A 14417-nucleotide genomic window follows, 5' to 3' on the forward strand; every position below is an offset into this window, starting at 1 on the left:
GCAAACACCATAATTAAATTCATTCTTTCAGTGGTACTAGAAGTCTTGGCTGACATCCTGAACTGCTAATCGCTGTACTGCTGCAGTTTCTGATGCCCACTCTGCTGAACTATTACACTCCATGGGGACCCTGAGTAGATAAGCTTGGGCTTCTACAAAGTAGGCTGAGAACCATGCTGGTGAGATGCTCTAAAAAATGATGCAAGGGGACAAGGCGGCACATTGACAAGGATTTAACAATGACTTAAGTTGAATGTTTTTGTTCTTGCCTGTGTCATGTCACTTTTATTTTCCTACCTATCTTTTACACTCCTCGTGTAGATTTGGCTGAATATGGGAGAAGGGCTGTTAACGTCATAAGTGTGCTGCATCTATGCACACTTGAGGAAGCTAAGGAGAAAACAGAGACGCTAGTTTAAAAAAATCTAAAATGCTTTTTAAATGCACAAAATAGACAATAGACAATAGATGCAGGAGGAGGCCATTCGGCCCTTCGAGCCAGCACCGCCATTCAATGCGATCATGGCTGATCACTCTCAATCAGTACCCCGTTCCTGCCTTCTCCCCATACCCCCTCACTCCGCTATCCTTAAGAGCTCTATCTAGCTCTCTCTTGAATGCATTCAGAAAATTGGCCTCCATTGCCTTCTGAGGCAGAGAATTCCACAGATTCACAACTCTCTGACTGAAAAAAAAATTCCTCATCTCAGTTCTAAATGGCCTACCCCTTATTCTTAAACTGTGGCCCCTTGTTCTGGACTCCCCCAACATTGGGAATATGTTTCCTGCCTCTAACGTGTCCAACCCCTTAATAATCTTATATGTTTCGATAAGATCTCCTCTCATCCTTCTAAATTCCAGTGTATACAAGCCTAGTTGCTCCAGTCTTTCAACATACGACAGTCCTGCCATTCCGGGAATTAACCTAGTAAACCAATGCTGTACGCCCTCAATAGCAAGAATATCCTTCCTCAAATTTGGAGACCAAAACTGCACAAAGTACTCCAGGTGCAGTCTCACTAGGGCCCTGCACAACTGCAGAAGGACCTCTTTGCTCCTATACTCAACTCCTCTTGTTATGAAGGCCAACATTCCATTGGCTTTCTTCACTGCCTGCTGTACCTGCATGCTTCCTTTCAGTTATTGATGCACGAGGACACCCAGATCTCGTTGTATGTCCCCTTTTCCTAACTTGACACCATTCAGATAATACTCTGCCTTCCTATTCTTACCACCAAAGTGGATAACCTTACACTTATCCATATTAAACTGCATGTACCATGCATCCGCCCATTCACACAACCTGTCCAAGTCACCCTGCAACCTCATAGCATCTTCCTCACAGTTCCCACTACCACCCAGCTTTGTATCATCTTCAAATTTGCTAATGGTACTTTTAATCCCTTCATCCAAGTCATTAATGTATATTGTAAATAGCTGCGGTCCCAGCACCGAGCCTTGCGGTACCCCACTAGTTACTGCCTGCCATTCTGAAAGGGACCCATTTATCCCCACTCTTTGCTTTCTGTCTGTCAACTAATTTTCCATCCATGTCAGTACCCTACCTCCAATACCATGTGCTCTAATTTTGCCCACTAATCTATGTGGAACCTTGTCAGGCTTTCTGAAAGTCAAGGTACACCACATCCACCGGCTCTCCCCTGTCAATTTTCCTAGTTACATCCTCAAAGAATTCCAGAAGATTAGTCAAGCATGATTCCCCTTTGTAAATACATGCTGACTCAGAACAATCCTGTTACTACTATCCAAATGCTCCGCATTGAGGGGTGATATCTCGGGAACTATAGATCAACTGTTGCTGAATCTCAATCAAAATCTTAAAACTGACGATGCTAAAAGTCCAAAGTAAAAACAGAAATTGCTGGCCAGGTATCATCTCTGAAAAGAGAAACAAAATTAAGAATTCATCAGAATTGTGAAGAATCTCGACCCGAAACGGCACCCATCCATGTTCTCCAGAGATGCTGCCTGACCCGCTGAGTTACTCCAGCACTGTGTATCCTTTGTTGATCGAGAGATAATGGGTTGCAAGTTGAGGTAGAGCTGATTATGATGAAAGGAATAGCTTTGACAAGGTGAAGAAAGGTTTGAGATGAACAGCTAGTTGGACCTCAATTTGAGGACATACATTCTATACACCTACAACCCACACTAGGAAAGTCTGAGAACCATGTGGAATAGAAGCCCAGCAGTGCCCCTTCATTAGCACACTAAACTCATTTCATGAAAAACTTCCATTTACTTTCTTCAAATCAGATTGTAGTTTGGGAGCTGAGATTGGTCTAATCCGTGCCTGGCTGTTTGTGATACATGGAACAGTATTTGTTTCGGTCCAACATGTGGCTCCAGCTCGACTTTTTGTTCAGTACATCAACAACTGTGGTGTTACTTCTTACAAACATACAGAGCTCAAATATTTGATTACTTTTGGTGCCAATTTCCCTGGTCCATCATTGACTTTTCCCTTCCAATTCTGAATCTTTCGATCTCCATGTCTGGGGAATGGAGAGTAACAAACATACATTTCAAAACCACAGCCTCTACAGTTACTTTGACTGAAACTTCCTCTACCCTGTCTCCTTTAAGTGATCTATTCCATCCTCTCAGTGCTTCCATTTCCATTGCATCTGCTCTGATGAGAAGACGATCCAAACTTTTGCCTGTGGGAGGCCTTCCTGAACCATGGCTTCTCCTCTAGCACAATTGACAGTCCTTTTGGCTGCAGCGTGTGTTTCCTTGTACCTTGACTCTCAAAATAATTTCTAGGCAAAGAAATTACTTTGCCCACATTTTTAGTTTCATATTTAAAATTCAAAGTGCAGTTTGAGGACAACATGAGTGATAAATTGTGCTTAAGTTGCTATTGATGGAAATCAGTGATGCATTGATTGAAATAGTCTTCTCCATCTCTTTGTAAGGGGTTTCTGCGCCGAGCTTTCGCCCGACCTAAGGTCCCCGTGCCTTGCTCTGATCCCTTGACCAGGCCGCGCACACTGGTTCCCCGTGAGTGGTTCGACCCACTCACCCCCTACGGTTCTAGACACTGGACTTAGATGCAGGAGCGTTGATAGTGCAGAAAAACTCAACCAGACCAGATTTGAAGACCAGGGTTTAAATGGAAAAGGCTTTTATTGAGCGCTTGGGACTATTGTACATGAATGCTCTTCACAGTTCTATAAGACATATCTATAAGACACATACCGAATTACATGAATACTTTTGACTATGAATCATAAAACGTACAGTTCTACAAGACATATACATGAATACTTTTGACTATGAAACATAAAACGTACAGTTCTACAAGACATATACACGACTGTAAGATGGGGAACGTACGACACATCGCAAAATTGGCCAACACATATTTACTTATACACCCACGTTAATTAAGCCACCCTCCCCTCTACACTACAACTATGTCCAGGATGTGCAGGATCGGGGTACATGCTCACCATGGGGCTATTACTGGGGTTACTGGCTGTTCGTGCTGCTTCTCCGCTGTTCTCCGTGAGGGTTGTGCTTGTTCCGTGAGTTTCTTCCTTCCGTTCTTCTCGGTGAGTCTCCGTTCTCCGTGCCGTTTGTTGCCTCCTCTGACTTCTGTCTTGCATGAGTTTGACTTGCATGAGTTTAAAACCCAAAAGTCGTGGTCAGTTATACTAATTCTGACCCGTCCTATCTCCCGCCAGATCTCGGGATCTCTTCGTTTCAAAGATGGGTATTTGAGTTTTCTCTCTGTTCTGCGTTATGTCCGGGGGTACCGGTGATGGCTAGACGGTCTGTTAAACTGTTTCTCGTTGAGAGGTGATGGCTTTAACTGGTTTCCCATCACCTGCCAGGTAGGTTTCTATGGGCTATTGTGCCTCCTTAACGAGATTAACTGTGTAGGTCGGCTTGGGGCATTGTGAGTATGCTGATGTCACCGCCCCAGTGTCTGGACTTCAACCTGGTTTCGCAGGTTTCTGCATGGCCAATATCCATCCATTGTTCTGGCCGTGGCTTTGCAGAAACCTGGAGACTGGGCTGTGGGGTTTTTGCTTTTGTGGCTGGTCACGAGGTCCCGCGGCCATCTTGGGACCCACGGATTGTGACATCCCTTGTTAAAAACTGACTGCAGCCTTTCTCCGCTATCAGCCCCAGTCCCGTATAAAATGTCCAAACTGTAGCTCTTTGGTTTTGTTGTTTTGCAGAATGAGGGAAAACTTCTCAAATCTTACATCTTACACATATTATATGATGAAATATTACCTGAAAACCCATTGCAAATTGTACGAGTGCATTGGTGTGGTTCAGTGGAAAACATTGTGAACCTCCATCCTCATTTGGCTTTTTCCATTCCTTAGTTATGGTTGGGTCCTTTAAATCCAAAAGAATCGAGCTTAATTTTTATGCCGCTATTGCCATTTTTTTCATAACTAACACAGGGATCCTAAAATAAGTATTTAACTCCGAGTTGCCATATTTAAGGGTTGCCACTGTGGGCTACTAAATAACCATTTTTGTAAAACGCCAAAGATAGTTCTCTAAAAGTCAGCTCAAATCTCAATTAACCGTCTCTCGGTATTGTAATAATGAACTTAAATTTGTGCACCTTTGTACTATTCTTGCATAATGGAATGACAATTTGTTCCGTTTTCACCAAATTATTTCAGAAGATTGGGAAATGTTTTGAATAAGATATTTATTGTGTTTAAAATATTTGCAGGGTTATCAACTTTTGATTCCATCACGTACTGTATCTGGTAAATGCTAAGTGCCTCTGTGCCCTTTTATTTTCTCTAGCATTACAAAACAATCATTGTCAACATAGGAAACAAAACCTGAATACTTTGTAAATATACAGTGGGTCTGTGGGATGAGTGAAAGAACAGGTTATTCTTATGCCTATCCATCGAAACTTACAAATGACCAAAACCTTAGTGGGGGAACAGAGAGTGGGAGACTATTAACTGCAACATTTGAAATGTTGACGAGATATTCGCCGATGAGGTTGTGTTGAGTTTTAGTTTAACTGCTGAAGTTTGATTTATAATTTGTCATTTTTTAAATACGTTAAATTGAACAGTAACATTTTGTGAATATTTGTAAAATTTGTGTTGAATTAGTTACTTTCGTATATTCATCTAATAGTGATGGCAAGAATAACACTATTTATTTTGAGTGATCAAATCAAAAACAAGGGCATAGAAGAAAATAGCAGATACTACATAGAATGAAACATGAATTGGTAAAGTTTAATAGTAATAGTACATCTGTGATAGAACAATTTAAAATTGGCGATGGTATCTGAACCCACCAAGCATCCTAAACAAGCTGAACATTCAGAGATAAATAGATTTAACCCAAAAGCTCTTACAGAGACTTGGTTGTATGGTTACCATGGTTAACAATTAAATATTCCACACAAAGGTAAGTCAGTACAGAAAAGCAGGTGAAGTATATCTGATAAAAGATGACATCAGTGGGGAATGATCTAGACCCAGAAAAACAGATTTAAAAAAAAGATGGTGGGGAATAAAAAGGCAAGTTGGAGTGGTTTACCAGCATCATAATTAGAGAGAATTAATTAATAAGTTAAGCAGTGGCAAATATAATACAAAGATCAATGGGGGAACTTCAATTATCAAATGGACTGGGCAGGCCAGATTCCCAAAAAGAGATTGGGAGATGCATTCATTGAATGCAATCAGGAAAGTTTTCTGCAACAAAATATCTTTAACCTTCTGTCATGAAATAGAATAATCGTTAATTTTATTATAGAGTAGCCTTTGGCATTTGCAGATTGAAACATCAGTTTGAAACCCAAGTATTGGAAAAATAAAGCCAATTTCTGTACAGATAGAGTGCAAAATTAGATTTGAAAGGTTTCAGTAGATTATAGCAAGCATTTAACAAAATATTTTATTTGCAAAGGCAGTTGAGAAATAAAAACTCCACTGGAATTGTGTTCTGTGCTGAAATAAGCACATAATATTAGATTAAAAGACGAATTTAAGGTTGTTGATAGCAGCAGTAAGTGAGGATTGGCAGATTTTGAGGAAGCAAAAATTGCTAAAGGAAAAGATAAATTATAAGATTAAGCAAGAAATATAACAAGGAGGATTGTAAGATCTATAACTGTAAAATGTATGAAAGCAACAAAAAATTACATATCTATGAGAAATTGTAATAGGAACTAAGAAATGGTTTAGGCATTAGATGGATAACTTTGTGAAGGGTATGAAGTATTAATGTTATGCCTGTGACTTTCCTCAGCATTTTTTATGGAGAGGAGATGCTGAGGAAGGTCACGGGCATAACATTAATACTTCAGAAAAGAGGAGCCAGCAGGTACATGGATCCTTCAAGATGGCATCACAGATAGATAGGGTGGTCAAAAAGGCTTTTGGCACATTGGCCTTCATCGGGCAGAGTAATGAGCATGGAAGTTGGGAGGTCATGTTGCAGTTGTATAAGACTTTGGTGAGACTGCAATTAGAGTATTTTGTTCAGTGCTGGACAACATGTTGCAGGAAAGATATTGTCAGGCTTGAAAGGGTTCAGAGAGGATTTACGAGGATGTTGCCAGGACTAGGGGGTGGGAGTTACAGGGAGAGGTTGAGTAGGCCTGGCTTCTATTCCTTAGAACGCAGGAGGATGAGGGGTGATCTTATAGCAGTGTATAAAATCATGAGAGGAATTGTTTGGTAGACGCACAGAGTCTCTTGCTCAGAGTAGGGGAATTGGGAATCAGAGGACATACAGTGCCCTCTATAATGTTTGGGACAAAGACCCATCATTTATTTAATAGCCTCTGTACTCCTCAATTTGAGATTTGTGATAGAAAAAAATCACATATGGTTAAAGTACACATTGTCAGATTTTAATAAAGGTCATTTTCATACATTTTGGTTTTACAATGTAGAAATTACAGCAGTGTTTATACATAGTCCCCATTTCAGAGCACCATAATGTTTGGGACACAGCAATGTCATGTAAATGAAAGTAGACATGTCTACTATTTTGTTGCATATCCTTTGTATGCAATGACTGCTTGAAGTCTGCGATTCATGGACATCACCAGTTGCTGGGTGTCTTCTCTGGTGATGCTCTGCCAGGCCTGTATTGCACCCATCTTTAGCTTATGCTTGTTTTAGGGGCTAGTCCCCTTCAGTTTTCTCTTCAGCATATAAAAGGCATGCTCAATTGGGTTCAGATCACGCAGCGGTAGAGTTGCTGCTTTACAGTGAATGCAGCGCCGGAGACTCAGGTTCGATCCTGACTACGGGTGCTGCACTGTAAGGAGTTTGTACGTTCTCCCCGTGACCTGCGTGGGTTTTCTCCGAGATCTTCGGTTTCCTCCCACACTCCAAAGACGTACAGGTAGTATGTAGGTTAATTGGCTGGGTAAATGTAAAAAAAAAAAATTGTCCCTAGTGGGTGTAGGATTGTGTTAATGTACGGGGATCGCTGGGCGGCATGGACTTGGAGGGCCGAAAAGGCCTGTTTCCGGCTGTATATATATGATATGATATGATATGATAATTGAACATTTTTTAGCTTTGAAAAACTCCTTTGTTGCTTTAGCAGTATGTTTGGGATCATTGTCTTACTGTAGAATGAATCGCCGGCCAATGAGTTTTGTGGGAATTGGTTTGAACTTGAGCAGATAGGATGTGTCCATACACTTCAGAATTCATTATGCTACTACCATCAGCAGTTACATCATCAAGGAAGACAAGTGAGCCAGTACCTTCAGCAGCCATACATGCCCAGGCCATAACACCCCAACCACCGTGTTTCACAGATGAGGTGGTATGCTTTGGATCTTGGGCAGTTCCTTCTCTCCTCCATACTTTGCTCTTGCCATCACTCTGATACGTTAATCTTCATCTCATCTGTCCACAAGACCTTTCTCCGGAACTGTGGTTCTTGGCAAACTGTAACCTGGCCATCCTATTTTTGCGGCTAACCAGTGGTTTGCATCTTGCAGTGTAGCCTCTGTATTTCTGTTTACAAAGTCTTCTGTGGACAATGGTCATTGACAAATCCACACCTGACTCCTGAAGTGTATTTCTGATCTGTCGGACAGATGTTTGGGGATTTTTCTTTATTATAGAGAGAATTCTTCTGTCATCAACTGTGGAGGTCTTCCTTGGCCTGCCAGTCCTTTTGCGATTAGTAAGCTCACCAGTGTTCTGTTTCTTCTTAATGATGTTCCAAACATTTGAGAAACATTTGGTATGCCTAAGATTTGGCTGATGTCTCTAACAGTTTTATTCTTGTTTCTCAGTCTCATAAAGGCTTCTTTGACTTTCCTTGTCACAACTTTGGTCCTCGTGTTGATAAACAGCAATAAAATTGTCCAAAGATGATGGAAAGACTACGTACTGAGAGATCTGTTACACCTGCATTCAGGAGGCAATTAAACACACCTGAGCAATTACAAACGCCAGTGAAGCCATGTGTCCCAAACATTATGGTTCCCTGAAATGGGGGCGCGGGGGGGGGGAGACTATGTATAAACACAGCTGTAATTTCTACATGGTGAAACCAAAATGTATAAAAATGGCCTTTAATAAAAATGTGCACTTTCACCACATGTGATTTTTTTCTTTTACAAATCTCATATTGTGGAGTACAGAGGCAAATAAATAAATGATGGGTCTTTGTCCCAAACATTATGGAGGGCACTGTAAGTTTAAGGTGAAGGGTGAAAGATTTAATAGGAATCTGAGGGGTAACATTTTCACACAGAGGGTGGAGGGTATATGGAACGAGCTGCCAAAGGAGGTAGTTAAGGCAGGAACTATTGTAACATTTAAGAAACAATTAGTCAGGTACATGGCTAGGACAGGTTTGAAGGGATATGGGCCAAACACAGGCAGGGGGGACTTGTGTAGATGCGACGTTAGTTGGTGTGGGGAAGCTGGGCCAAGGGGCCTGTTTCGATGCTCTTTGACGTTGTAGATGGAGATGGCAAAACCAAGGCTCGGTGCAGTCTCACCAAGGTCCTATGGAATTGCCATTTGATTTCCTTACTCCCATTTGCATGTATATATAATTTTCTTGCTAATCACCTGCTGTGATTATAGCCTTAGTGCAATGATCAAGGAGAAATAAAGTATAAGTGCACACTGACACTATAGTTAAGCAAAATAAATTGTAGTTGGATGCTTCCTCTGTGTTAGCTCAGGCTGCTGCAAATGTGTTTCAGGATGTCAGCAATAACGATCTTATCTCTAACATTTGCCATCTGTCAGCTCCTCTCCCTTATTACCACCATTTGAGCTGGAAAGCTTTATATCAGCACTGCCTCCCTTCTGCACAACCACGCCGCCTTTATCATAAAATTATCTGTTTTTCTGTCATTCATGAGTACTGAACAGAGTTTTTCACCAATTGTAGATTGGGAAGACAGAAACATGACTCCCTGTGTTGGAAGGAGCTGTAGATGCTGGTTTACACCAAGATTCAAGATTCAAGATTTAAGATAGCTTTATTTGTCATCCAAAAAAGTTTTTTTGACGAAATTCAGTCACCCACAGTCCAACAATAAAAGCACTAAAATAGGCAGATTACACAATAAAGCATTAAAATAGGCAAATTACACAACCCCAAAAACACACAAAAAAAGAAACATCCATCACAGTGAGTCTCCTCCAGTCCTCTCCTCACTGTGATGGAAGGCCACAATGTCTTTTCCCTTCCCCTGCCGTCTTCTCCCGCGGTCAGGCTGTTGTGGTTCCAGGCTGCGCCGGACGGTCCGCAGCGGGCCGACCCAAGCCCCGCGATCCGGGGCGGGCGAACACGCTGCCGCTGTTGCTGCACGTCGGGGCGGTCGTGGCTCCCGACATTGAAGCCCCCGCCCAGCAGGTGAAATGTCCGCGACCCAAGCCCCGCGATCCGGGATGGGCGAACACGCTGCCGCTGCCGGAGCTCCCGATGTCGGCATCCACGCGGCCCGAGCCTAAGGCGAGTCGCAGCCGCTCCCGCAGCCTCCGAAGACGGCCGGCTCCGCTGATGGTAAGTCCGATCCGCGGGCTCTGCGAACCAGAGCCCTGGAGGCCGCCAGCTCCAGGAGTTGGGCCGATGGTAGGCCGCAGCAGGAACGGAGACAACACCCAGAAAACAAAGGTCGGGTCTCCGTTCGGAAGGGACACATATTTACAATTTTACAGTTCCCCCCTCCCCCACACACCCACACATAGTACACAAACATCACATCGACAATTAAGACACAACAAAACACAAAGACAAATGGACCGCAGGTAAGCCGCAGCTGCTATGGCAGCGCCGCCAGAGATATAGAGATGCACTGTATCCATACCAATAATACAGAATGAGTTGTATGTTTTATTTTGTAAGCCAGCATCAGCAGTACCAATTGTCTCCAACATCTATGTATCAGTAAGTGATTTGATCTAAGCATCTTCCAAATTAATAATTAATTGTCATTAAGAACCCACAGTGAACGCCTTTATTTCCTTCAGTGTAGTTTTAAATAATTAAATCTTCTGAAGTCCAGGTGTGAAGAGAGAATAGGTCAACAGATAAGAGATAACTAAATATTTCAAGTGAATTGATTCACTTAAAGGACATTACATAAGCACACTAGGAATAGTTGAATAGTTCTATAGTGGATAGATCCAATTAAAGTAAGGGAAGAGGAGGATATAAAGATGGATGTTCAGTTGCTGGTCTGAGCAACTCATTCTGTATTAAAAACAGAAGATGCCAGAAACACTCAGCAAGTCAGGCATATCAATGGAGATAAAAACAGAGTTAATATTTTATACATGTTTTTAAACATTTTCATTTTCTCACTTTTCCAGATCTGAAGAGACCTTAATGGGCATGGTTTTAGCAGGAATGGGGTGTGGCTAATGATGGCAATGCATGAAATAGGACAGAGACCAAGTATGTCCTTTGGCAGAAGATAGACACAAAAAGCTGGAGTAACGCAAAGGGCCAACCAGCGTCTCTGGAGAAAAGGAATAGGTGACGTTTTCGGTCAGGACCCTTCTTCAGACTGAGAGTCAGGGGAAAGGGAAACGAGAGATATTGAGGAGGAAAAAAAACTGCAGATGCTGGTTTAAATCGAAGGTAGTCACAAAATGCTGGAGTAACTCAGCAGGCCAGGCAGCACCTCGGGAGAGAAGGAATGGGTGACGTTTCGGGCCAAGACGATTCTTCTGACAGATATCAGGGGAAGGGGCGGGACAAAGATAGGATGTAGTCGGAGACAGGAAGACTAGTGGGAGAACTGGGAAGGGGGAGGGGATAGAGAGGGAAAGCATGGACTATCTGGTTAGAGAAGTCAATGTTCATACCGCTGGGGTGTAAACTACCCAAGCGAAATATGAGGTGCCGTTTCACTTGGGTAGTTTACACCCCTGTGGTATGAACATTGACTTCTAACTTCAGATAGTCCCTGCTTTCCCTCTCTATCCCCTCCCCCTTCCCAGTTCTCGCACTAGTCTTCCTGTTTCCAACTACATCCTATCTTTGTCCCACCCCCTCCCCGACATCAGTCTGAAGAAGGGTCTCGACCCGAAACGTCACCCATTCCTTCTCTCCCGAGATGCTCCCTGACCTTCTGAGTTACTCCAGCATTTTGTGTCTACCTTCGAGAGATATGTTGAGAGATAAAGAACAAATGAATGGAAAATATGCAAAAAAGTAAGGATGATAAAGGAAACGGGTCAATGTTAGCTTTCCAGGGAAAAAAAGAATTCAAATGCTAGCAATCATTATTTTCTTGCGAAGAGATAATGAGCCTCTGGAAATGTAATTTAAATATGCTGGCCCCAAACTGGAACTGAAATAGGTAAAGAGTTGAAGCTATTTCTGGTCTCATGTTGGCTATTATCCTATCATGTGGGAATTAGCTGCAGCCTGGCATTATTTGAAATAAGCTCTGAAGTTGTCTCTGGACAACACAGGATCTTTCATTTAGTGAGTACATTTTCAAAGGAACTTTTATACACGATGATGACAATGTTTGTATAATTCAAAAAACATTATATCTTTTGAATGATTATTTTTTGCATTTGCTTTTTGAATTTGTTTTCAGTTCTTTCTCCAACCACTTTTGTCTGTATCCTAAGACTAGATTATGGTAAATGAATGGTCTAATATGAACCAAAAGCAGTGTTTCTAGAACAATATTTTCAATCAACGATACAATTGCTGATTAACACTACAACTACAATGTTATGCGCAAACTAGACATGAATGCATGAGCTGGGGCTTATACTTTGAATCTATTTGTAGATTCTCACTATGAAAGTTTGTTTTTGACATGCATCAAGTTGTCTCAGTTTAAAATCAATCTGAAACTGTAACTGGGGTAGGAAGAATTATTTAAAGGCAAGGGACTTTTTACAAAAGCTGATTTTAAAACTCTTCTATTGGCTGACTAGTCCCACAGAAGTTGTAATTGGAGGCAAGGGTCATCCTCTTTTGCTGCAGCTGAGATTTTTATGTTAAACTGTGAATTCTGCTATTTCACCATTTAAATCCAGGCTCTACAAATAGTTGTAGACTAGGTGAGCTTGAACTTTAGGTTTTCATTGGCTATAATTAGATGAAAAGTTAAGTTGCATTACTTGAACTCTAAGAACACCGGTAGTGGTAGCTATCTTCATTCTAAGAAATTGGGTGATTTTGATGCTATACAATCAATGATCACATCTTGGAACTTTCTGTAGAGCTCATGTGTATCTGTTGCACTTTAAGTGTTCTAATCTGGGTTGTAAACAACACAAGACGGGAGATGCTGTTTAAGTTTGTTAGAAACTTCATTGTTAAGTGAATAATTTGCTATGAATATCCTCCCAGTTTGTCAAGCAATTCTAAACTTTACTCATTCATTGATCAGAATTCAACATTGCTTCATTGATGTTCAATAATGAATGTGATCCTTCGGGCTTAACTGTGTACTTTCCAAAATGGAATACAAACATTTCCAAAAAAGTTATACCCCTTCAGCTGCATTTATTTGGTCATATTGCTTTGTCAAATAATAAGTGCTTGATTTCTTGTTCAGTTTCATGCACAATTATTTGAAGCACTTTCTAAACAATATTTTTTTGCAGTGTGACCTCTCTCCTTGTTTTTTGTTCGTAAGTTGCACCTCACCTGTTCAGTGGAGCTGTCTATCCATGCAGGTTACCTGCATGGGAAATGTTCTGCATTTGTGCTCTGGTGTTGTGTTTTCTTTTACTTCTAAAATACTGACTAGCACTCTATTGCTTGAGAAGATTAATCAAAGAATATTAATTGAAATTAACTCCGGTATTTGGACGAGAAACAAATTTGGTTTCAAGACCAATGGAACAATGTGGGCCAGGAATGGAGCCCTGCCACCTGCCACCTGAGCTAGCATTGTGATAGCTGTGTGACTTCAAGGCCTTTGTTGGTGTGGTTCTGCTTCTACTTGAATGTTAAATTCTGAAGGGTCAACGTCCCTCTAATGTTATGGCTTAAACATATCACCATTTTGAAAATCAACCCTTTTTGACTGATTCATGGTAATCTGTTCCTACAGAAAAATAACATTGTGCATAATCAATTGAGAGTAACTCATTTGTGAGAGCATATTAGATGGTCATAGTAAATGAGCATTTCCCCCTTGTTATTGTTCAAGATATTTTTATTTCTCCAATTTTCAAGGTAAATGGACATTAATTAAATTGTGCGATTAATATATTCCAAAAGGGTTTCTGTTTTTTTTAATGGGGTGAAAAAAATGGATAACATTGAGTTTAGTATAGGTGGAGAGGGCAAATTTATTGTGCTGCGCTGAAGATCAGTGAAGACCCACCACTGGAAATATTTAAATATAGGTCCACACCCTGATTTTTGAGTTGCTCATGATGAGTAGTCTTCAGAGTGATAATAACCCTAACGGATGGAAATGAACAGCAGTCAGAAGTCACTGTGGTTGACTGTTTGTTTATTTTCTTTGGCCATCTTGTGCGGTGGTTAATCTAATTCACCACACTCTAGTCTCTGCTGATGTAGGGAAGTGGCTGAAGCTATTCATACCAGGTAAAGTATACTACAGGGACTTCTGTGGAGCTTGTAGATGACCTGAAGTAATCCTGGTATTGCACTGAAGAAAAGGACATGATACGTTGAGCTGCTTCTGCAGATAAGCAAAAAGATGGCAGCTCACCTGGTTAATTAGAACAGGAATAAATAAGAAAATGTTAGAACTGGGGAAAATTAAGATAAGCTGTTTCTTCAGGTGATGAACTAGTTGTCAGAATTTTTCTGCTTTATTCTGGCATTTGGGGTATTTTATCTTATTTTACAAACACTTTTTGTCAACTATCAGAATACTTTTATTGTTACTATAATAAATTGCTCTTGGGGGCTAGTGGTGAGGAACATCTCTTCAATTAATTTTC

General features: G+C 41.2%; 1 protein-coding gene across 3 annotated transcripts in view; it reads left to right on the forward strand.

Annotated features, from left to right (window-relative positions):
- bcl2b (BCL2 apoptosis regulator b) overlaps positions 1 to 14417 on the forward strand; it is a 124783-nt gene that overhangs the window by 56225 nt on the left and 54141 nt on the right. The window contains exon 2 of one of the 3 annotated variants that reach the window (XM_078420294.1): positions 8294 to 8398. The exons of the other annotated variants lie outside the window; for them this stretch is intronic. Coding sequence (XP_078276420.1) covers positions 8294 to 8359 — 66 coding nt within the window. The 3' untranslated portion in view covers positions 8360 to 8398. Of the gene's footprint in view, positions 1 to 8293; positions 8399 to 14417 lie in introns of those variants that run through there. 3 annotated transcript variants of the gene reach the window in all.

The sequence above is a fragment of the Rhinoraja longicauda genome, chromosome 2, assembly GCF_053455715.1.
Source record: "Rhinoraja longicauda isolate Sanriku21f chromosome 2, sRhiLon1.1, whole genome shotgun sequence".
NCBI lineage: Eukaryota > Metazoa > Chordata > Chondrichthyes > Rajiformes > Arhynchobatidae > Rhinoraja > Rhinoraja longicauda.